Below are 26,341 nucleotides of genomic sequence, written 5' to 3' on the forward strand. Positions count from 1 at the left end.
TTCATTTGAGTTCCAATAGGTAAACCTCCCTGGAGATCAGTTAAGACCTCCTATCATACATAATTCATATATTATGTCATCTGCTGATGAGCATGCATAACTTTCACTAATATCAGTGACAACCACAAATACTGGAGACTACATTTGGACCTAAGCGAGTACAGTGCAATCAATTGATCAATATTCATCAAATGCCTACTATGTGCCAGGCTCTATGCTAAGTGCTGGGTATATAAAAAAGAGTTAAAGTCAACATAGGGTTGTGCTTTGAACGTAGATTTAGAAAAAAACTTTATTGGTACCTTTGCATCTGTTTTAAGTTCCAGCATTATAGAGTCAATGGGTAGAGAATAGAAGCACTATGAGAAGAGCAGGGGCTCTTAACCTGGACTTCATTAACTTTCAAAATTTTGGTGAATATAATTCAATATAATACATTCCCCTTTTAAATCAATGTATTTTATACATTTTGAAAAAAATTATTCTGAGACAAGGGGTCCATAGGCTCAGCAGACTAAGAGAGTTCCATGAGACAAAAACCAAGGTTAAGAATCTCAGGCTTAGTGAAAAGAACACTAACCTGGGAGCCAGGAGACCTTTTTTTTCAGTAGTGGCTGTGCCACCCATATTCTCAGGCTCAAAGATAACAATGGCAACTGCAGCCATAAAATTAAAAGACGTTTGCTACTTAGAAGGAAAGCTACAGTCAATTTGGGAAGCCTACTGAAAAGTAGAGCTATCCCTGACAAAGTCCACCCAAAGCTATGGTTTTGGCAGTAGCCGTGTATGATGTGAGAGTTGGACTATAAGGAGAGCTGAGCACCGAAGAATTGATGCTTTGGAATTGGGATGCTGGAGAAGACTTCTGAGAGTCTCTTGGACAGCAAGGACGTCAAATGAGTCAATACTTAAATTAATTCAGGCGATTCACTGGAAGGTCAAATATGGAAGCTGAAGCTTAAAGACTTTGGCCACATAATGAGGAGATGAGAGTCACTGGAAAAGACCCTCATGTTGGGAAAGAGTGAAGGCAAAAGGAGAAGGGGATGGCAGAGGATGAGATGAATAGATAGCATCATGTAAACAACAAATGTGGACCTGGGCAGACTTCAAGGGATAGAAGGGTCTGGAATGCTATGGTTCATGGGGTTATGAAGAGTCAGACACAACTGAACGACTGAGTAACAACAGGGCCTGAAATCAGGAAAACGTGACTTCAAATCCCACTGTTCTGTGTTTTTGTTTTGTTTTGTTTTTTGGGGCAGGGCAATTGGGGTTAAGTGACTTGCCCAAGGTCACCACGCCACCTATCTGCCTTTCAAATCCCACTGTGATCCTCGGCTAGTTACTTATCTCTGGCTGACGTCAGTTTTACTTAGTTGTAAAATGAAACTGAACAGCTACCTCAGAGGGTTATTGTGAGGGGGAAAAGGGGATATATGCTTATAGCACTCCAAAGAGTACCTGGCACATAGTAGGGGGCGCTTAACAATTGCTTGTTGGGGCAGCTAGGTGGCACAGTGGATAGAGCACTGGCCCTGGATTCAGGAGGTCCTGAGTTCAAATCTGGCCTCAGACACTTGATACTTATCTAGCTTGTGTGACCCTAGGAAAGTCACTTAATCCCAATTGCTTCACAAAAAAACCCAAAAAACATTGCTTGTTAAACAACCCTCCCCCTCTTTATTAACTTCTAGGTTTGGAGGTCTGTTTCAGCTCTAATAAACTGTGTTCTCGAGGGGAGTCTATATATAGTGGCATCTTCTTCCCTCTAGGGAACACTGTACCAGACACAGTCCAAACAGATAAGTTCAGATCTAGTCCTTACAGTCTTTCAGAAAAGGAGATTCCATACCGCCTGTTCTATAGTTCACAAATTCTCACTCTTTTATATTTCCTGTTTTTTTCAAGATTTGGCAAAGTATTTTATATAACTTATCTCATTTGATCCTCAAAACAATCCTGTGGAGCAGGTGCTATTAATTATATCGATTTTACAGATGAGGAAAACTGAAGATAAGAGAGGATTAAGTCACACAGCTTATAAATGTCTGAGGAGGGATTTGAACTCAAGTCCAGCATTCTATTCACTGTACCACCCAGCTGCCCCCATTAGGAAGCTGTTTGAGACAGCCCTAGATTAAAGGAAGTGGAAAGATGGCTTTCATGTTGGAGTTCATTTAGATGTTCAAATATTTTCACTGAAATGAAAAAAGAGTCAGCCTAACTCAGTTTGCCAGGTTTTTTCCTTTCTGTCTAGGTTGCTGCCTGATTACAGGTTTAATCCTATAATCAATTAATAAAAGCAACAAAATCCATAGGGTTCATAGAATCATGGGAATTAGAACATGTAGCAAGTTTAGAAATCATCTAATCCAGTGCTATCAAACACAGCCATTAATTGTACTGTAAGGATCACTGTGGCTACATATCGGCTTAGAAAACCACATAGTAATATTATCTATGTTCTATTATGCTTGTATTTATTTTGTTAACTATTTCCCATTTATATTTTAATCTGGTTCAGCCACACCCTTGATACTATGGGCCCCCTTGTCTGACCTGTTGAATGTAATCCAGTTCCACATTTGCCATGGCCCAGAGTATTTAAAAACTTGTTAAGGATATTAGTAACACATCAGGGATTTCAAACCCTCTCTAATCCAATGCGTTTGAACCACAATGATTCCTTTTGCAAAGAATAGGTTGGCAAGATGACTGGAAATTACAGTAGGTATCTAGCCACTTCACATTAAACATCCTAGCTGTTCCAGTAATTGACTTAGAACCCAGGGTAAGCAGGACCATAGTCAATAACATTTTCATTGCAGAGAGCCACCGCCCCCCTCCCCAAATGGTTTCATGCCCTTTAGAAAGTTTTGATCTGAGCATTTGTGTGAGAGCAATTTATCTTTGCATTAAGAATTTATAGTGGAAAAAGACCTGGATTGGAAGTAAGGGAAGATAGGCATGGATTCCAGCTTTGCTCCTTCTTACCTTTGTGAACATGGTAACAAGTCATTTGCCTCCTAAGCTTGCTTTTATCTTCTGTAAAATGAGCAGCTTACACTAAACAATCTATGAAGTCTCTTCCAGCTCTAAATTCTGTGATCCTTTTGCCATGTCACTTTTTGCTGGAGTTGGGGGCAGGGGGGGGGGTTGATTGTTTTCTTTTTCTTTTTGTCTGGTTCTATGATTTCATTGGTATTGAAAATTTCAACCAAGAAAGCTCCCTGTATAGTGCAGATCGACTACCCTTCTGCTAATTCAAGTCTTAGACAATTGACTGGTTATTCTGCAAGGTGAAGTGACTTGTCCAGGTTAGGATCACAGAGAAAGAACAGAACTGGAAGGGGGACCTTAGAAGCCAGCAAGTCTAGCCACCACCCCCTACTCCTACCCCCAGTATTAAAGTTGAAGAAACTGAGGCACAGAACCATTAAATGACTTGCCCAGGGTCACACAGCTAATAAGAGTCTGGAACAGATGTGAACCTTTATTTCAAGCCTAAGATGTTATGTACTATACCATGCTTACTCTGTTTCATAAGACCAAGGAATGAATTGATCATTGATACTATTAAAAGTTTATTCTTTAAATTGCAGCATAACCACAGTAGACTACACCCACCTCCTAGATTCAGGAGTGCATTAAGAAGCACAGCAGGGGGCAGCTAGGTGGCACAGTGGATAGAGTACCAGCCCTGGATTCAGGAAGACCCAAGTTCAAACCTGGCCTCATACATTTGACACTTACTGGCTGTGTGACCCTGGGCAAGTCACTTAGCCCCAATTGCCTCATCAAAAAAAAGAAGAAGCACAGTAAATTCTGAACTACAGGGAATTGCTTGGCACCAGTGAAGCATTTCAAAACAAGCTGCTTTTGCAACTCTTGGCAAGCCTGCTTACACCTTTAGCCTTCAGCATCCACCTTTAACTGATTTAAGATGACTCTTTGGGAAAGGGCTTAACTTTTCCTCAAAACAGCCTTATTTTACCAGGCAGTAGCCAAAGCTTCCTTAGGCTTCTCTGTGGTAGAATCGGGTCTGCCTACTCTTCTGAGAATTTAATCTCCTGAATGAGCAGAGGGGCTTTGGGATCAATGATTTCTCAGAAAAAGAAAAAAATAAATAAAAGGAAAAGAAACTTAAAAAGAAAATTGAAAAGGGAAAGGAAAAATAATTGAATCCACAGGAAGGCAGTTCTTATTTTGTTACCAAAATCTCTTGGAAATATATTAGGTATTATATTGGGTTTGTTTGAATTTTATGCTTCGGAAGGTAAGTATGGACTGAATAGAATTTGTTTCATTCAGAACACATCAACTAAGACAAAATGAATCCAGTACCTAAATGGTAGCTGATTATTAGGTGGTCTTTTAGAATATGATCTAAAATGAAAGGTTCTCTACAGTTTTTCAATATTTTTCTTTTTTTGTGTGCTTTTAGATAATAGAACTACCACTTTTCAAGCAGAAGATGAGCAAGGACTATGTAGCGTGAGTATTTTTTTAAACAATAATTTGATGCACTTGGACAAATTAAAAGAAAGCAAACAGGTACTAAGTAGTACCATCCTCTGTGCAAGGCCCTGTGCTGAGAATTGAAAGATACAAAGGTTCACTTCTTGCCCTCCTGGAGTTTATAGTTCTAGGGGAGATAGACTAGAATATACTAAGCACACAGTGATAAAGTTCTGTGGGGGAAGAGAAAGATCATTCTAGTTGTGGGTAGAATTGGAGAAGAGGGGCGGCTAGGTGGTGCAATGATAGAGCACCGGCCCTGGATTCAGGAGTACTTGAGTTCAAAATCTGGCCTCAGACACTTGACACTTACTAACTGGTGTGACCCTGGGCAAGTCACTTAACCCCCATTGCCCCGCAAAAAACAAACAAACAAACAAAAAAGAATTGGAGAAGAGACCATATGGCTTCCTGGAGTTGATGCCTCTTGGGTTAGGGCTTGAAGGATGGCTTATGATTTTGAGAGGTTAGGGGAAAAGGTGAGCAAACACACAGAAAGAAGGAAGAGTAGGAGAAATTCAATCAACTATGAATTAATTAATAACAATACCATGAATTCTCAGAAGACTTTTCAATTCCCAAAACACTTAAGCTCCTGCTTCTTTGTAAGGCTCTAGGGATACTAAGGTAAACAAACAAATAGTCCCCTTTCGCAAAGGAGTTCTATTAGAGTTTACATTCTACATGTCCTCTAAGATGCTGAGTGCTTTCCCATATATCATTCACTGTGAGATGCATTTTGTGGTTCTGCGTTTGGTTTGGTTTGGTTTGGGTTTGGTTTTTGCTTTGTTTTGTTTTGGTCAGCAACTACTGAGTGCTTCCTATGCACCCAACACCATTCTAGGAACTACAGAGGATACAGAACACATGATCTTACTTAAAGGAATTTATAAGCTGTTCATCATTTCCCTAAACAGATCAAGGTCAACAGCCCATAAAAGTTGTCCATTTTAAGTTTTACAAAAGCCATGGTTCTTAGATTATAGAGTATGAGTTTAAAGAGATCTTTAAAATTACTAGTTCAATACTTCATTTTACTTGTAAGCACATAGTATATGCTTACTAAATACTTGTAGATTGGTTGATGGAGACAGGAGAGGCACAGTAAAATGTGGCCAGTGATAGATTACAAAGTAAAATGTTGAAGGTAAGACCACATCTGCAGGCTTTTTTTTTTAATGGGAATTTTCCCATAAAATAGATTTGAATGTCTCTAAAGATGAACTTTACTATTTTTAAAAGTATTTGAAAATCTGTTATGTAAAGAGTGATTAGACTTTTTCTGCTTTGCCCTGGAGAGTAGAACTAAGAGTGAAAGGTTGAAGTTACAGGGGCAAATTGAGGCTAAATATATCAATGAGAGCTATTCAAAAGTGTTATGGTCTCCTTCAGGGCATAATAGGTTCCCTATCATTAGTGGTTTTCATGCAGAGTCTGGAGTACCATTTTGATGGTATCCTGCTGAGGGTATTCTTTTCCTGTTCAGGTACAGGTTGGACTGGATGCCCAGTTGAGATCCCTTCAAAATCTGAAGTACTGAGTCTGGACCTAGTCAACAGATCTTTGCATTTTTGCTATCCCTATTCATATTTGACTCCATTTCATTTTGGGTTTTTTCCCTGAGAATCAATCACTCTACTGAGCCCTAGAGAAGATAAACTTCTCTTTTTCATTCTGTCCTTTGTCTTTTTTTTTTTTAATTTCTCCTTGAAATTTTTAAAGCACAATTCCCAGCTTTCTAAAAAGAAACTATTCTAGGTCTTTTTTTTACTTTCTTTTCTGTTTAACTATCTATCATTCAAAAAGTTAATGAATTTAAGTTTTGATTCCTTTTGTTCCTGGGCCCTCATTTTGTTTCACCCCTCTTAATATCCCCCATAGCTTCCACCCACCTCGTGCTTATAGAGTTGGGGGGGGAGGGGTAGCAGCAGACTTCTTTTCCTCCCCCACAGTTGAGTGGGTGCAAACATTTCCAGAACCTCCTGGTGTGCCTGCCGTTTCCAACATTACCCTCCCTTCAGTCCGCCCCTTTTTCATTCATATATTCATTCATTCAGTAGATATTTTATGTCAAAAATGGTATAGTAGGGGCCAGGCTAGTGGCTACAGTGATAAAGCACTGGCCCTGGATTCAAGAGGGACCTGGAGTTCAAAGCCAGCCACAGACACTTGGAACACTTACTAGCTGTGTGGACCCGGACAAGTCACTTAACCCAATTGCACTCACCAAAAAGAAATGGTATATGTAAAATAAGCACTTTATTTGCAGACTCAAGTTCAAATCCCAACTCTGCCAGGTATTTCCTATGTGACCTTGGGTAATCACTTTACGTTTCTGGCCTTTAGTTTCTTCATCTCTAAAATGGAGGAATTGGATTACATAATCTCTAAATTCCCTTGCAAGTCTGATAGATACTTAATGGGAATGATTTTTTTTTAGAAAGTTATAATATTGTATGCTTTGAAATGAATATATTTAAGCATAAATAATTGCAAAGCAAATTTAATTAGGTTGATGCTTCATTATCAAGTTTGTTTTAAAAGGAAGTGAGATTTAAAAAAAAAAAAAAGAAAACTTTTTAGAGTTGCATTAATAGAATTTTGTTGAGGCAAGGGAAAAGAAGTGAAAAAGAATGACCTAGGTTCCTTTCCCAAACCAATGCAAGAATTCTCTGAATTCTTGAAACCAAGTCAACAAGTATTTATTAAGCATCTACTGTGTGCCCACCTATTACTATCAGTAATAGTGCATGTCGACAAATTATCATTCCCTTCCTTTCGTTGTTACTAATGGCGGGCCATTTCCTTTGTTCTCAACAAGATTATAAGCATGTGGGGAACAGGGTCATATTTTAGATGGTGAGCTCTCCATCACTGGAAATGCCCTGCTAGAGGATAGATGATTGAATGTTGCCAGTAAAGGATTATATGTCTTTAGAATTAGTAAATTAAAAGTGACCTCCATCTAACCCTCTCTCCTTTTTCATACTTGGAAATTGAAGCCCAGAAAAGTAAAGTGATTAGCCCAAGGTCCCATGGGGAGTAAGTGGCAGAACCATAAAGTAGAAGGGATTCTAACATCCAGTGGGAAGTTGGAGTAGACAACTCCCTTAGTTCAATCCAGTGATTCTTTTGAAACCACCCCCTCTCCCACCTTTCGAGACCTTAAAAAGTACTGGATTCATAGTGGTCCCTTGATAGACATTTGCTCAGTTAGTGAACTAAGTTTTTTATGATTACATTCCAGGGGAGACTGTAAGCTCCTTGACAGCAGAGACTATGTAATTTTTATCTTTACATCCTGGGCCCCTAATAGTGCCTAGCCCACAAATGTTTGTGGAATTGAATGATATTGAGGCTCAGATTTCTCTTTGATCAGGAATTCTGTACTAGCTACAGTCAAAGGAAGAAAAATTACTCATTCTTAATTTTCACATAGGGGCTTTTTGATAACTATGTTTCCACTTGACTTAGGGTTCTATTTGTATGTGTGTAAATTCTCTCTCTCTTTCTCTCTCTCTCTCTCTCTCTCTCTCTCTCTCTCTCTCTCTCTCTCTTTCTCTCTCTCTCTCTCGCTCTCTGTCCGGCTCTCTCTGTTTCTCTCTCTTTTTCTCTGTTTCTCTCTTTCTCTCCCTCTCTCTCTTTCTTCTGGCCCGTCTCATAGATTCCTTTCTACCTACTTCTTGTACCCTTCTGATGATCCCTGCTTTTTTTTTTTTTGTCATGGTTTATACTTTAGACCCTTCTTTCCCCACTTTCCTATATATTTCTACCCCAAATATAGTTTAGGTTTTATATGTAGTAATGGTTTTATAATCAGAGGACCTAGGTTAAAATCTTTGCTCTGTTGAATGTTTTCCTTTCGGCAAATCACTTAAACTATGGGATGCAGTTTCTTGATCTTTAAAATGAGAGGACTGGGGGCAGCTAAGTGGCGCAGTGGATAGAGCACCGGCCCTGGAGTCAGGAGTACCTGAGTTCAAATCCGGCCTCAGACACTTAACACTTACTAGCTGTGTGACCCTGGGCAAGTCACTTAACCCCAATTGCCTCACTTAAAAAAAAAAAAAAAAGAGAGGACTGGACTAGATAATCTCTCATTTCACTGCCAGCTTTGAAGCCTATAAGGTATGAACTAAAGTCTACCACACTACTCATAGACTCTAATTAAGGTAGAAAGCTCGATTTTCCAAATAGCTCTCATCAGAGTGTTCCCACACTGATGAATAAATGTATTCACTAGAAAAACAGCTGGAAAGTCAACTCAGGTTTAAGCTCTGAAGTTTATTGAGTTTCCCTGTCAGATACTTTTTAATTGGACATCAAGTGACGACAATGAGTCACTCCAAAAGTTCTAAAATATGCCCATCCCTCCCCTGAGTGTGGTGTTCCTTCTTTATCCAAGGGGAGTAGTGCTTGTTTTCATCAGCTAGTCGCATTGGTAACAGAGAGCTGAAAGAGAGTGCCACCTAGAGTATACAACAGGAGTTGCATACTCTAGTCTTGTAACCAAGTATGAGAAGCTGATGATGGGAGGATTTAGAGCCAGAAGGGACCTTAGAGTTTGTTTCATTTAATCCCTTCATTTTATTCATGAGACCCCCCCAAAAAAAGTTAAAAGAAGTTAGAAGCCAGAAGAAGGATGGGGTTCACAACCAGCCCCTCTGACCTCATGGGCTGTCTTCTTTCTAGAAAGGAATACCGCGACTCTGAGAAGTGTGTTTTCTTTTCCTCATGATGATAATCCTCATTCCCTTAGGGAATCAGCAATTGGGTTCATTGTCCCACACCCCTTGAAAGTGAGCAGGAAAAGGGATTCATGTATCTATTATGCAAACGTGAGAGTAAAGTGCAAACCTTTATCTTAGGACTAAGGACCAGTTACTGACTGAATGAATACAAACTGTAATTTTGAAGACACATCCGTTCATTCTGAATCTTTATAATTAGCTCGGTCATTCACCTTCACGGGCACTTATGAATGATTAGAGATGAAAGGAAAAAAGATGAAACGCTTACTCCCGTGTTAAGTTAATTCTTCTGTCTGTATTGCCACTAGTATATACTCCTATTTGTCTTGTTACTATTGTATACAAGGAACTGTGCTAGATGCGGGGATTACTATGCTGAAATGAGACAGTTCCTGCCTTCAAGGAATTTATAGTCTAGTAGCATGAATAAGACTTATCTGTTGTTATTGAGTCATTTTCAGTCATGTCTGACTCTTTGTGACTCCATTTGGTTTGGTTTGGTTTGGTTTTTTGACAAAGATACTGAAGTGGTTTGCCATTTTCTTCTCCAGCTCATTTTAAAGAAGAGGAAATGGAGGCAGGCAAGGTTGAGTGACTTGCCCAGGGTCACATGGCTAGTTCAGTGTTTGAGGCCATATTTTGAACTCAGAAAGATGAGTCTTCCTGACATCAGACCCTGTACTCTCCCAAATGTACCACCTAGCTGCCCTGAAGAAGACTTATACACAACTGATATTTTTTAAAGAAACTGATAATATTAATAATTTACACTTTTGCTTATAATCTAATACCATAAATGAGTTATATACAATAGGATTTTTTTTAAACCAACTGTAAATAATAATTCACACTTTTGTTACTGCTTCTTGAGTTTTCTAACATTGTTTCTTCAACACAACCCTGTGAGTCAGTCAGTAAACTACTATGTGGCAGGAACTATGCTAATTGTTAAGGATACAAAGGAGCCCCAACTCTCAAGGAATTCACAATTTACTGGGTTGGGAAAACATGCAAACAACTATCTACCCTGTGAGGTAGGTTGCATAGAATATAATATGTGCAAAAGATAGAACCAGGCAAAATCACATGAGAAATTTGAGGAATATTATCTTCCTGAGAACTTGGCTTCTAGTCCTTTATTCTACTTATCCTATATTCTTTCTCCTGTTCTAACCATTTCTTCTCAGCCTGGTGCTGAATGAGACCATTTTTTGCAAAATAATACACTTATAAAATGTTGGCACTAAATTGAACCTTAAAGATCATAGACCAATATTATCATGTTATAGATAAGGAAACTAAAAGCCAAACACATAAAGCTTCATAACTCTGGTCTTGTGATCCCTGGGCCTTTTCATATAATGGGCTCATCAGGTATTGATCTCACTCCAGAAAATTAAAATGGTAGCTTCTATTTGTAATTCACTTCCCAGTTACAAAATACTTCACGGGCCAGCTAGGTGGCGCAGTAGATAGAGCACTGGCCCTGGAGTCAGGAGGACCTGAGTTCAAATTCGACTTCAGACACTTGACACTTACTAGCTGTGTGACCTTGGGCAAGTCGCTTAACCTTCATTGCCCAACCAAAAAAAAAAAAAAAGACAAAATACTTCACGTACATTACCTCACTTTAATCCTCAGTGATTATGGGAGCTAAATAGTACAAGCAGTGCCATTCCAATTTTACCTGTTAACCTAGGACAAACGGACATTTGTGGTATGTGTCTCCTTAGGCCCAGGGTTTTGTTTGTTTGTTTTGTTTTGGTTTTTTGGTGAGGCAATTGGGGTTAAGTGACTTGCCCAGGGTCACACAGCTAGTAGTAAGTGTTAAGTGTCTAAAGCCGGATTTGAACTCAGGTCCTCCTGAATCCAGGGCTGGTGCTCTATCCACTGTGCCACCTAGCTTCCCCTGGCCCAGGTTTTTTTTTTTAAAAACAATTTTTATTTTCTCATTTCTGTCACTTTCACTTCTTTATTCATTCTCTTCATTTCAGATTCTTTCCCAATAATTAACAGAATTTTTATTTAGACCCCCCCCCATCCTTTTTCCCTGTCCTTTTCCACTCTCATTTTAAAAGTCCTTAGCATTATAGTACCTTAAATTTAGAACTGGAAAAGACCTTCTCAGTTACCTAGTCCAGCCCTTCTATTTTACAGGCAGGGAAACCGAGGGCCAGAAAGGTTGAATAGCTTGCTCAGTGTCACAGAGGTAAAAAGTATAAGAGCCAGAGTTTCATCCTAGGTCCTCTGATTCCCAATCCAGTGGATTTTTCTCCTACTGTACCATGTAGGGTGCCTGTGTACTTGTGTCTGTGTCTGAAATAGTGCAAGAATGAGAGAAAAAGGCTACTTTTTTGAAAGCCCTCCTTTTTTTTTTTTTGGTCTTGAAACAGGTGGATCTCAGTATTGACAAACAGCAAAGAAGAAGCATTAACCATGGCCTTCCGAGGAGACCAGAGCACTGGAGAAAACAGCTTAGAGGACCTGACCAAAGCCATTATTGATGACATCCAGAGATTACCTGGGAATGATGTTTGCTGTGACTGTGGCTCATCAGGTATTCTAGCCATTCCTTCTGCTTTGATTCTCTGCCAATTAAGGCCATTTATCAACGATTTTCCCCCAAAATTTAAGTTAGCTTTCTGAACTTCCTTTCTGTTTCTGCTGAATGCTACATCATTTAGTTGTTCAAAAGCCAGTCTTTTTAGGGGCAGCTAGGTGGCGCAGTGGATAAAGCACTGGCCCTGGATTCAGGAGGACCTGAGTTCAAATCTGACCTCAGACACTTGATACTTACTAGCTGTGTGACCCTGGGCAAGTCCTTTAACCCTCATTGCCTTGCCCCCCCCCCAAAAAAGGCCAGTCTTTTTATTATGTCCTACAGAAACCATGGATATTCCAGCCTCTGCTTTTTGTTATGTGCAGTGTGCTTCATGCCTGGAAAAGCCTCCGCTCTTCACTGTATCATCCCCAAATTAACCACCATTCAAAGTAACCCCAAACTCCTTTAAACTTTATGGATCTCTGCCTTCTACAAGTTCCTCTGTATTTCCTAGCATCTGTGGTCTATACAAACTTGATTACAGAGTCATCTTTTCTTATTTCTCTATATGTGTAATCCCAACAAGACTGTAAACTCTTCAAGGGCAGGGAAACTGTCTTATAAATAATAATAACTCAGTAGTGCACATTTATATAACTCCTTATGGTTACAGTGTCCTTTCACTTGTATTACCTGAAAGAATAGCAGTTTAGTCCCCTAGGGCTCCACTCACTGTTCTTGTAATTTTCCAAATCAAAATATCCCACTCTGACCGATACTCTCCTATAGATGCTTCCTTCTCCCATTAGGATATGTGTATCTCAAAGGAGGAGGGACTATACATGGTTATTTCCCCAATATTTAGCACACAAGTACATAAGTCAGTACTTAGTGAATGCTCTTGTTATTCATTCATTTGTTCATTTATACATAAATTATCCTGTTCCAGAGCTGCTCTTAAGGGGCTAGTACAAATATTATCCTCACTTTATAAATGAAGAAACTAAGGCCCAGAGATAAGAAGTGACTTGCTGGGGACAACCATCTAGTTAGTGACAGAGCTTCCAAGTCCAATGTCCTTTTCACTCGACCATGCTGCCCCTATATTTTTATATGGAACCTGGGAAGATATAGATATCTTACGTAAGCAGCACACAAACCTTACCTATTGGTTGACAATGGACTATGTGGTGAAAGGTGTGTTGGGTCATGAGGCCTAGACTAGAATTTAGCCTTAGATGTGTATGTCCATGAGTCAGACACAAGTTCTCAAAGTTTCAGTTTCCTCATTTACCCAAGGATATACTAATCCTTCCACTTCCTGCTTCATAGAATTGTGATAAGGAATGCATTGTGTAAACTTTAAAGAATTTTATAAATGTGAGCCAATATTATGTTCCCCATAGTGTCCAGCACAAATCTCTACACCTAGTAGGTCTTCAAGGAAGATCGGTTGCCAAGAAGTTTGGCATTTAAAGGGAGCATCTTTAACACAATATCACAATTTTTGCCTTCTCAGAAAAAAATTCCCATTGTCACTATGTTCCTTGGAGTTTCAAAAAGAAACTTTTGTCCTCTGGAAAGTGTTGTGTTCATTACTTAACAGCTGTCTTATTATCAGCAGAAGCTCCAAAGAAAAGCCATAACCAGGACTGATAGGTTAATGCTGGTTGTAGCTTATAGGTTAATGCTAGCTATAGAATCATGTCCCCTGTGAACAGCAGTTAATAGCTATACCATCCATCATTGTCATGGAACATGGAGCAGTGGGGAAATAGTACTTTTGTGAGGCCTCCAAGAATTTATTACAACTGAAACTTGAAAGGGTGCATCATTCCTTTTTTTTCTCCAGGATAAGCCCCATAGAAATCCTAATTTTGTGTTGGATGGAAAAAATCATGGGTTTTTGGTTTGGTTTGATTTGGTTGTATTTAAAAATTCTGTATTTATTTTATAACACTATCTCAATTGTTTAGATATTTATAAAGAGAATTCAGACTAACATGGTAAGATATAGTTTTCCCCATGTTAATTTCTCCTATCATAATTCTTAGACATTGAAGTGATAGACCTACCCAAAGCGGGGGGGGTGTCCTTGAAAATCACTTTTTAAAATGCACAAGAGAAAATGGAAGGAAATTCAGAGGAAAGCACAGACAAGCAGTATTTATTTGAAAGTAGCTTGTTGATTTTGCTATGTATTTATTAAATATGCATATATATATATAGGGGCAGCTAGATGGCGCAGTGGTTAAAGCACTGGCCCTGGATTCAGGAGTACCTGAGTTCAAATCCAGCCTCAGACACTTGACACTTACTAGCTGTGTGACCCTGGGCAAGTCACTTAACCCCCATTGCCCTGCCAAACAAAACAAAACAAAACAAACAAAAAATATACATGTATATTAAAATATATGTAGAAGGGATTTGCATTTTCACATTTAATCCTCTTTCTATTCTTATTTGTATATGAAAATGTGCTCTTGGGGAAGGGGATGTTCATTAAGGTCAGAATTTTTTTTTTTAATTAAAAACATTCTTACCCTCTTTTATTAGGGGAGGTAGGAAGAAGAATTGGAGGCACACTGGACAAGGAGCCAGGTGATCTAGGTGGTGCTCCTTTCTCTGCCACTCACCCCTCCTATGTGACCCTGGGCAGGACTCATCACTGGGTTCAAATTCTCGCTCTACTTATGTGGAATTTTGTTACCTCAACCTTTGGGGCCTCAGTTTTCCTATCTAGAGTAAAAGTTCTTAACCTTTTTTTGTATGTCATGAACCTCTCTGACAGTCTGGTGAAACCTAAGGATTCCTTAGAATGCTCTTAAATGCATAAAATAAAATACAGACAATTACAAAGGAAATAAATAATATTATCAGAGTGACCAAAATATTAAAAGCAAAGAACCAAGTTCACAGACCTCAGGTTAAGAACCCTTGGACTAAATTCTCCAAGGACCCTCCTAATTCCAAATCTTACAATCTCTTAACCTCTCTGTGTCCTAGTAGCCTCATCGGTAAATGGAAAGGTTTACACTAGGTGACTTCTAACAACCCTTCTAACAATCTAGTTCTTCTGTTGTTTTCAGTTGCACATTTTTATACTTCAAAGTATGGGTCTGGTTCTATTTTCATTTGAAATTTTATCAGCCACTTCCAAAATGAACTGTGCACTAAAATGTTTTGTTTTTCTGTGTTTTAAAACCTTTTTCTATAGAACCCACGTGGCTTTCAACCAACCTGGGTATTTTGACCTGTATAGAATGTTCTGGAATCCACAGGGAAATGGGGGTTCATATTTCTCGTATTCAGTCTTTGGAATTAGACAAATTAGGAACTTCTGAACTCTTGGTAAGTTGTTTTCTGTACTTTGGTAAGATTTCAGTTCATTAGCATGAAGTTGAAATTCCTTTTTATATTTCTTTATATTCTGATTTTTTGGTTTTTTTAACATTTCTGCCAACTACTTGTTCAGAGAGTTGAGTGGATCTTTATATAAATATTAGGGACAATTATAATTTGTATGCTAAGTAAAATCAACAGTTTCCTTTTTCTCTTGAATAAGTGATGAATCACTAATGGGTTTATAGTGTCATGACTACCAAGTCAAAAGTTTAACCAAACTATCATGAATCTGAAGGAGCTTGAGGCATCTCCCAAACTCCTTTAGAATGCTCAAGTGAAATCTTTATATTACAATTTATTATACATCAATTATTTTAAGTTCAATATTTAATGTGCTTCCTAAGCTTGCAAACCGTGTATATATGTGTGTGTATGTGTGTGTGTGTGTATGTATATATGTATATATATATGTATGTATGTATGTATATGTATATATGTAAATGTGTGTGTGTGTGTATAGTATAATTTAAAATTCTAAATGTGGGTTCTAATCTGTCCCCCCAGTTTTGGGGGAAAACTGACTAAAATCACTGATAAATGAGTTTAGGTTTTTTAAGGGTTTATTGAAAGATAGTAAAAGAAAGAGAAAGATTGAGAACAGATTTCTTATAGCCTGGAAATCCTCGCCTTCCTAAACCTCCCACTTCTGAAGTCCTCTGCCACCAAACCGATGTCTCACACCAAAAGAGAGAGAACTCTCTCAACAGCATCTGCTTCCTCCTTCGTGTTCCCCTCCCAGAAATGAGAGGTTCTTCAAGCTGATTGGCTAGTGTCATTCAAATTCATTGGTTCACTGGGCCAGAAGGTGGTCTCAATGTAAAGTTCAAAGTTTTGAAGCTTCTGAGAACAATACCCTCTTAAGTACTAGCCAGATGTGCTTACAATCTAGTTAACTGGAAGTAAGCCGGTCAGCAGTCAGTTGCTCTCCCCAAATTCAATCAGTTTAGATCGATCTCCAGGTGGGCCCCTGAGAATCTGCTAAATCTCCTCATCTACCATATTCCATTATCTTGACACAACATATAATCATATATAGTAAAGTAGGAGGGAAACTGAGCATCCTTGTGTTTTAACTTCGTAATAGCTTTTTTAAAGGAAGGAATTACAGAGTTTTAATTAATCATAAGTTATTTTAACTACTAGGAAGTTATGTATGAATATGGAGTTTCTTGTTAAATCATTGTAGTGACTTGTTTTGTTATGAGTCATCAGAAACTCACTTTGTCCTTAATTCTACATCCTCCAGTTGTAATCTTCCTTTGTCCCCTCCACAACCTTAAACAATTCCTTTAGAGCTACTTTTAAGTTAAACATTAAACCAAGTCTAGCAGTGGGCTACATTTTTATTATCTTCTACACAGGCGTTAGGTGTTTATCAAAATACCCTACATATGGGGCAGCTAGGTGGCACAGTGGATAAAGCACTGGCCCTGGATTCAGGAGGACCTGAGTTCAAACCCAGCCTCAGATGCTTGACACTTATTAGCTGTGTGACCCTGGGCAAGTCACTTAACCCCAACTGCCTCACAAACAAACAAAAACAAAAAAAGATACCCTACATTCCCTACATATTCTTTGGCTAGTAATTAAATCTTGTACAATCCCTGACACCTCCTAAAACCACTCAATCACAGTGGGAAATGGAATGATAACACCAAGAAACCAAGAGTAAAATGCCCAAATCAGCAGGACATGCTTCAGGGGATAAAACACATCTCATAAGCCAGATCAGATCTAATTTTTTGTCCTAGTTCTGCTACTAACCAGCTAGTACCTCACTTGGATCCAACAATTTCTATGATGCCTACCAACTCTAGATTCCATTTCTCTAAACCTCCAGGTTGCCCAAAAAGACAGTGAGATTCATCAGCAGATTTTGGTTGAGGGACTCAACCGGTGGACCCCAGTAGTTTGATTCTCTTAAGTGAACTTCTTAAAGGGCTAGTTACATAAACATTTCTAAGCTTAATACCTAAAGAATACTTGTCTGACTCATCACAGAACATTTCAGGATAAATATATATTGGAACAGCATCATTTGATTCCAACAGCAAAATATCACTTATGGTTCCCTCTACCAGTAACTTGTTTGTTGCATAGAGTTCTTTACCTCATACCTTATCAATAAAGATCCCCAAATGTGAAATTTGCACTGTTTGCTGGAAATTTGATGGAAATGAGTCTGGAATGAGATGGCAAGTATATGCTGAAGCTAGGATTTATGATAACCTAAAAAAGTCTTTATTTAATAAGATTCTAGACACCATCAGTATGAACTAGAGTTTGTATGCTAAAGTTATGGTTACATAGCTTTCCCATTTCCTATCTCTGTACCTTTATCCAAATGTTCTCCCAATGTCTCACCCACTTTTGCCTCTTAGAATCTTGGTGCCACCTCCTACACAAGTCCTTTCCTGTTAATCCTTCACCCAGTTGTTCTCATTCTCTCTCTCTCTCTCTCTCTTTTTCTCTCTCTCTGTCTCTGTCTCTCTCTCTCTCTTTATCTATCTATCTCATTTTGTATTTTTTTACATTCTTCCTTCTGTATGTTGTACAGGAAGCAAAAGTTGTTTTTATCCCCACACCTAGCAGTATCTTGCACAAAGTAAGCACTTAATCAAATAATTGTTGAATTGAATTCAAATGAAATTAATTGGATTGAATTAGATTCACCTATCTCTAAAGGTTTGTGAAATGTAGATCATTAGTTGGTTCCTGAAGGCAAGCATGCATGAAATATTAGCATTTATATAAGACAAGTATGTTTAGTGCTTTTATTTGACCTTATTAATTCATGACTTCTACCCCATCCCTTTTCTTCCACAGTAGCCCCTGCATCCTTTTAATTCTGCCTTTTCAATGTCTTTCATCTTTCCTGACCTTAGCAGTCCAATTGCCATCATGATAGTTCAAGTCCTGATTGCTTCTGTCCTGAATTATTGGAATAGTTATACTAATCAGCCTTCCTGCTTTAACACTCTCCTAACTCCACTCCATCCTTCTCACCCATGCAAAGTAGTCTTAATGATAGGTCTGATGACATCATTGTTTTATTCAAAAAGCTCATTGCTTACTGGTAACAATCCAAACTCCTTTGCCTAAGGATCAAACTCATCTACTACGTAGCTTCAATATAATCTCCGTCTTTTTCTCCTACTACTTCCTTTGTCAAATTAAATGAAGTAGGTGCAATCATTTCCTGGGGGAAAAAAGCCCATACTCCATGCCTTTGCTACACCTAGAACATCCTTCTCTGTGCCTCATCTCTACTTGTTGAAATCCTGTGCATCCATTAAGACCCAACTCAGTCACCTCCTCCATGAAGTCTTTCCTGATGTTCCCTTTGCCAATTGATATTACTTTTTTCTTTAAATTACTATTATAATTTATTTTTACCTCGGCTATGTACTTACCTTGTTCTGTTTATAGGAAAGCTGTTTGTGTTCCTATCTTAACCTTCTACTAGACAGTAGCCAGGTGTTATTCATCTTTAATTCCTTCACAGAGTTCAATGCTTTGCATACATTATGTACACAGGAAATATTTTTTAAAAGAATTGTATGAGTTCTTCACAAAATTATGGGAAATATTTTATCTGGCTTCCCCAAAAATATGTCATAACTGTAGTAATAGAGCAGTAGTAAATGGAGACTGCTATATTATTTTGTATTTCTGTTACAGCTGGCCAAGAACGTAGGAAACAATAGTTTTAATGAAATTATGGAAGGGAATTTACCCAGCCCCTCACCAAAGCCCACTCCTTCAAGTGATATGTAAGTAAATTTTAAAAATTAAATTGTCTTTCATTTATCAATTCTCCCTACTTTCCAAAAGTTTTCAAGTTTGTTTCCATTAAGAAGTGCAATGCAAAGATGTCACTTCAAACTTAGGCTCAAATTCTAATGCCCCTTGTTTTTTTAAAAAAAGACAAAACAACTTTAGAAACAGAAAATTAAGTCTACTAGGAAGTATTTTGTCCATATTATTCCAATTTATTTTCAATGGTAAAGAATTCATTATTTGGCTTTGTTTAAATGATAGTGGATGACAGGGCAGCTAGATGGCGCAGTGGATAGAACACGGGTCCTGGAGTCAGGAGGTCCTGAGTTCAAATCCAGCCTCAGACAAAACACTTACTAGCTGTGTGACCCTAGGCAAGTCACGTAACCCCAGTTGCCTCACAAAAAAAAAAAAAGTAGTAAATGATAGTGGACGTTTATAGACTTGCCTTGTATATGTAATGTTAAAAGCATCTGCTTATGATAGCAATATTCCATAGTATCTATCACAACAAAAAAGAGATGCTTTACTGAGAAGTGTGCTTTTCAGGACCATTAGCAACAGGACATACACCTACCATATATGGCTAAATCCTAGTCCTGCTTGGAATTAGGTCTAGATGACTACTAAGGCTTTATTCTGACTTGCCAATCCTTTTAGAAGCAGTCATAAGATGTTTGAGATCATCTCATTGGACACATGAAGAAACTGAAGCCCAGAAAAATAAAGTGATTTGTTCACACCCAGCTCTCTTGAACTCCAAATTGAGTGTGTTTTCCAAATGCTTGCCCTGGACACCCTCTCCAGTCTAACCATACTGGCCGTATCTCACCAATCTAGTCACTCAGCATGCATTTGTTCTTTAAAATATTTTCTTCAGTGTCTATCAGTCCATCAGATTAGTCCATTCGTCCATCAGTTGAAATAAAAAACATGGAAAACTATAGATTTATTTATATTCATCTATGATACATCTGAAACCAGAAAGCCAGGTGATGACCATTTTTGACCATGATGACTGATGAACACCATTAAGGCAGAAAAGGATTGCAATCTGCAATGCTGGAGAGGCTACTACAAGCACAGACCAGTGATGATTTTAGGTATCCTGAGCAGGCTGCCGAACACTAAGCCTGATATTAAAGATGTCATCAGAAAAGTATATAAGCAAAGAAATGGATTGTGTGGTCACATCTTGATAGTGATGGATAGCCTATGGACAATCTCTGTGGTCCAAAGTGTTGTCACAATTTCAATAAAAATCAAGGACAACCCAGAACACATTGGGTGGAATACCTCTAAACAGCTTGTGAGAGGATAAGAAGAAGATTCACATGTGATTCCAGCCATGGATGAGTTGTGATCTGTGGACACACATTGTTCCCCCTTCAAGTCAAACTTGCCTTATGACTCACCCATGATACTTCCCTCCCTTTTTCTATACCTGTGCACTGGCTGCCCACATGCCTAATATGCACTCCCACCTCGACTCCTTCTCTTAGGATCCCCAATCTCTTTCAGTACTCAGCTACTATTACTTTACACATGAAGCCTTGCCTGACTTGTACAGCTGTTCGGGTGTCCCCCACTCAAATTCCTTTGTCTTTATTTTGTAAATATTTTCTGAATAGCAACATAAGTACACATTTTCTCCTCTGAGGGACTCTAACCTCCTTCAGGGCAAGGGACTATATTATTTTTGTGTCTTTATCCTCAGCACTTAGCATAGTTTTGGGTACATGGTAGGCACTTAATATTTGTGAATTGATCAATAAGATCACAAAGCTATTTAAGTATAATTTTAAGATGTTCTTTTCTAAACAAAAGACCTATTTCCTTAAAAACTTTAAAGCAAAGAAGCCTCTTCATTACTGAAATGATAATAATGTAGCTTCCCTCCAAAATATGCTACATTCTGCACATAGCATACAAACATTCTCCCTTTCTTCCCTATGGAAACTGACTTTTAAGAAAACTTTCTAAGCCTTATGTATACAGTACTTAAGTCATGTGCCCAAAAGATGCAGTGGAAAACTAGACTATACTTTCAGTCATCTGGGAAATTCTTCCAACCCAGCCAACTGTGAACAGCAGAAAAAGACTGAGTTGTACTCTGAAAGCATATTTTCAAGAAGACATTTATGAAATCATGGACCATTGAGCAGAGTCAGAAAGGCACAACATTCCAGTGACCAGCCAGAAAAAGATGAAGTACCATATGCTCCCTGGGGAAGGATAGGCCCCTTGGCTGCCAACATTGACTTAGAAGAGAGAAGTATCAACCGCATTTCAAGTATGGGTGGCAGATGTTGGGAAGCAACAGTAGCTACAGCTAGACTGAGTTGGGCTTTAGTAATGAAATATAGGGAATGGCTCTTTTGGAGAAAGCTAATTCCATATTTCCTAGAGAAAGTAACTGACTCTTCATATATACACTATTTACAAAGGATTTGCCTTTTTTTTTTTTCAGCTACACCAACATCATTAAAACATTAGTGTCTTCACACAGGAGACCACTATGTGCCCTTATCAACAAAAAGATTCAGCATGTTATATTAAAAATAATATGCTGGGGCAGCTAGGTGGCGCAGTGGATAGAGCACCGGCCCTGGAGTCAGGAGTACCTGAGTTCAAATCCGGCCTCAGACACCTGACACTTACTAGCTGTGTGACCCTGGGCAAGTCACTTAACCCCAATTGCCTCACTAAAAAAAAAAAAAGAAAAAAAAGAAAAATAATATGCTAGCCTTTTTGTAGCATGTTGGGGTTTATAAAGTACTTTACATATGGAATCTCATTTCATTTGGATACCCAGGATCTACAATTGGGATCTATGTCTAGTCCCAATAAGCTTCGTACCTTGAACAAGTAAACTTCCTCCTCCATAAAATGAGGGAGTTGAATTCATTATTCTCTAAGGTCTTTTATAGTGCTACAATTTTATTGAAGATTTATAATTCATCCTCTATGTTTTTCCTATATTGTTTTCTGGTTTTTATATTTGGTTATTTAGCTATTTTTCCTGCCTCAGTTTTTACATTCAGTTCTGTTTAGTAATAGGAGATGGTAATGTTCAGTCTCCTAACTAGAAGACTAGTATACTATAAAAACATATAATTTTTACACTAGGAAACTATATTTGTACAGTAGTATTATCTCATTGAAACTACTTTTTTCTGAAAAAGATGTTTGTGTATATATAATATACCCAATCTTAAGAAAGAAAGAGATTATGGTAGACAGCCAAGCTTAGAATAAGGAATACCTAGGTTCAAGTCCTTCCTCTGATACATAAGTAACTGTAAGACCCCAGGCAAGTAACCCAACCTCTCATTGCCCCAACCAACTATCTAAGACTATTAAGTTATAAACAAGTTGCTGACCTACATGAGTAGAATTTCTGTACTAGAAATTTCCTTTATTGATGAAATTACACAGACAACAAATAATCACATCTGACCCTCAACCAAAAAAAACAAACCCCCAAACCATCCACATTATTGTTCCATAGAAAATAACCTCATTCGAAATGCAATAACAAATTGTTTTATTTTGTTTTAGGACTGCACGTAAAGAATATATCACTGCAAAGTATGTAGATCATAGGTTTTCCAGGAAGACCTGTTTATCTTCTTCTGCTAAATTGAATGAACTACTTGACGCCGTCAAATCTAGGGATTTACTTGCACTAATTCAAGTCTATGCAGAGGGGGTGGAGTTAATGGAGCCACTATCGGAGCCTGGACAGGTAAGACATTCAGCACTCAAAAATTTGCAACAGACTCTACTGCATCATTACAGAGGAGAAAAGGGATTTGCTTAGCAGATGGCCCAACAAAATGATAACCTTCTAATATCTTGCCTTTCCCATTTTTAGGAGCCAGGTGAAACAGCTCTTCATGTTGCAGTCCGAACTGCTGACCAGACATCTCTACACTTGGTTGACTTTCTTGTACAAAACTGGTATGGTTTGTTCTCAATATTGAGCTAACTGAAAACATCAACACAATTTTACATTCCTATGCGTCTCACCAGCTACAGATGTAACTCTCTTTGTATAATAGATTTGCCTTGGAAAATTTTGTGTAAATCAAATATTGTCAGTAAAAGGGTCTCACCATCTTGAAATCTGAGGTGAAACCTTTTGTAAATAAAACAATCATTTTATAAAGTAGATGACAATTCCCAAATTTATATTTTATATAATTGCAGATTTTCAAGTTACTGGAGTTGTTGGAAATAATTATTCAAATTTGGCATTCACAAAGAATATTATGTTAGCCTTGAAAATGCTCCATACATTTTGCCTACTGCGATAATGCCAGTGGACTTTGAAGTATTTTTTGTACTTCATTGAGGAAAGGGCAACTTTAGGATGAGGCATCAAAACAATGCCTTGACCTAAAAGATTCTCAATGAGGGAAATAAAAAATGTTTTGAAAGGAAAAATGCCTGTGCAAATGTTTAAGAAAAGGTGAAATAATACAACATTTCCTTAAGTTAACAGAATTATAAGGGAAGGAACTGTATAGCGGTAGAAAGCATGCTGGGCTGAGTTTATAGAAGTGTTCCAGTTCTCATTCTGCAAGGAACTTGCTTTATGACCTTGGGCTCTTCATCTTTAGCGTCTCATTTCCATGATCTGAAAAAGGAAGCAGTTGGGCTAAATGATCTGTAATTAAGTTCCGTTGGTATCCAGTGATTATGGAGGAAGCTGCCAAGAAGTTAGTGTGGAAAGGACAAACATATAGGAAAAAAAAATAACATCTTAAGAGTGATAAATGCCAAATAAATACAAGGTTAAAACTATGTCCCCACCAATCACATTGGTGAATAAAATTTATGTAAAGCTGGGAGAGAGAGAGGATAGACAGACAGATGATAGATAGATAGATAGATAGATAGATAGATAGATAGATAGATAGATAGATAGATAGATAGATAGATAGATAGATAATTTATTAACCACTTGCTATGTTCAAGGCAGTTTCATGGCAGCAACGACTGGAAAAAGATGTTCTCCATTTCCCTTTCTACAATAGTAAAATAGGGGGTCAGCTAGGTGGCGCAGTGGATAGAGTACTGGCCCTGGATTCAGGAGGACCTGAGTTCAAATCCGGCCTCAGACACTTAACACTTACTAGCTGTGTGACCCTGGGCAAGTCACTTAACCCCAGCTGCCTCACAAAAACAAAACAAAACAAACAAAAAAACCCAATTGTTATACAATAGTAAATAGGATAACTCTCCAATAGCATAAAGATAAGTTAGGAAATATTGAAGCCCCAGTTTTATGATTTGAACAACAGAGACCTATTTTGCATAATCTAACTTGGGCAGAAACATCAAGGATCCTTTTTATTTGTTCATTAGAAAATACAAATGTATTTTCACTTCATTTCATCCTTGAACCTCTAACTAATGAACCACAGCTTGTTTTTGTAGCACATGAGCACCTCTCAGCATGTCAAAGGTTCAGTATTTTTAATAGCTTCTTGTGGAATACCTGTCCCTCTTTGGATCCCAGAAAACAGGAAAGATCTTTATATTTCCTTTACTTTGCAGACACTATGATTTGTTTTCTGACCTTTGTTCCATACTTCAATCAAGGATATTATCATGGATGTAGGAACTAGAAGGGACCTCAGTAGGCCATCTAGTCCCACCCCCTCACTTTTCAATTCAGGAAGGCTAAGAGAACTTAAATGATTTGTGCAAGGTCATAGAGGCAGGACATGGCAGAGGTAGGATTTTGCTTTTTATTCTTACAGGCAAAAGTGAACAGTCATTATTAATGCTAGTCTAGAACTTCAATCAATACTCTTATCATGGATTTAGAATTTGAAGGATCCTTAGAAATCATCTAGTCCAATCTCCTCATGTTATATAGGTGAGAGAACTCACCTATTATTAGGTCCATCAAGGTTAAGTGACTTGGCAAAGGTCATGCAACTAATACGTAAGCAGAGCCAGGATTCAAAACCAAATCTTCTGACTCCAAGTCCATTGCTCATTCCACAAAACCATGCTGGAAAGGGGAGGGGGAAAATGGAGGAAGGAAGGTAGATAGATCAAAATTTTAGTTTAGAAACAGGGTGGAGATGGCCACAAGTCATAGCTGAGCAAATATCCTAATTGTATTGTAGTGGAAATACCTGTGGAGATAGAGGATGCCTACCATGCTTACCAGATTGTTTGCAACAAATAGTCACCATGATGTATAATGACACTGAAAGCAATGAAGAAAATCCTATGAAGGGTATTATAATCAGGAGACCTAGTTACATTAATGTAGATGAAGGAGCCAAAAGTCTGTATGCAAGATGGTCTTACTCTGCCACCCCCCCCCTAAAAAAAATTTTTTTTGATATATTAAAAGGACATGAAAATGCTATAAAGAGGAAATAATCAGGAAAACTTTTGAAGAATAGTCCAAAACAGGGCTTCTTACACTTTTTCGACTTGGGACCCTTTTTATCTGAGAAATTTTTACACAACCCCGGGTATATAGGTATATAAAATAGGCATACATAACTTTTTACTGTTGCCAAATTTTTCACAACCCCCACATTCAATTACACAACTCCACATGGGGTCATGACCCACAGTTAAAGAAGCTTTGGTCCAGAGAACCATGTGTTTCTTTCCTTCACTGACCAAAAGGCTCTCATATTATTGGCTTTCCCTGATGACAGTCTTTATGTAGGTGATTTGACTAAGACGATCCATCACGGAAAAGATACTGAAGTGTGTGAATCTGACTCAGTGGTGATATCTGTATTGTTATCAGTGTTTAAGCAACTATTGCTGCCAATCCCAAGGAACCTGATACCATAATGAAGAGAGAGATACTTTCCTGGAAAATTGGTGTAGTGTCAACTGAATAAAAAGTTAAGATATGGAAGATTTGACTAACATTAGCAATTTAAACTAATTTTTAAAAAGCATGATACTATCCATGTCATGCTATAATGAACCAAAGCTACCACTTCCCTAAAAGTGATACAGTTTCAGAGTGTGAAACACAGACCCATTTCTCCCACCTCTCTGCCACTAGCAAGGCACTATGACCCTCCTTAAAGCCCTGATACCCCTTTGCAAACAAGAACAGGGAACTGATGGTCACTAATGAAATGAATGAAACTCAGAAAATTTATGAGTTTCAGCAATATCTGGAGGCAAAAAAACCATTATTGAGAGATCAATGCACAAAACTGTTATCTGTATTGACTTCATTCAGAGCTTAGTCTGAGGAATGGACACTCACTTCAACAAGGCACCTCTGGCTCACTTTAGGGCACCCCGTGTTAACAGGCATGCCTTCAAGTGTGAACACTGTCAA

The 26,341-nt window shown here is 38.2% G+C and overlaps 1 protein-coding gene across 1 annotated transcript in view; it reads left to right on the forward strand.

Annotated features, from left to right (window-relative positions):
* ASAP1 (ArfGAP with SH3 domain, ankyrin repeat and PH domain 1) overlaps positions 1-26,341 on the forward strand; it is a 375,367-nt gene that overhangs the window by 306,759 nt on the left and 42,267 nt on the right. The window contains 7 exon segments of the mRNA XM_043965620.1: positions 4,448-4,485; positions 4,487-4,497; positions 11,666-11,829; positions 15,032-15,165; positions 18,901-18,992; positions 22,561-22,747; positions 22,877-22,962. Of these exon segments, the coding sequence (XP_043821555.1) occupies positions 4,448-4,485; positions 4,487-4,497; positions 11,666-11,829; positions 15,032-15,165; positions 18,901-18,992; positions 22,561-22,747; positions 22,877-22,962 (712 nt within the window).

Source organism: Dromiciops gliroides, chromosome 1 (assembly GCF_019393635.1).
Source record: "Dromiciops gliroides isolate mDroGli1 chromosome 1, mDroGli1.pri, whole genome shotgun sequence".
In the NCBI taxonomy this organism is placed as follows: Eukaryota; Metazoa; Chordata; class Mammalia; order Microbiotheria; family Microbiotheriidae; genus Dromiciops; species Dromiciops gliroides.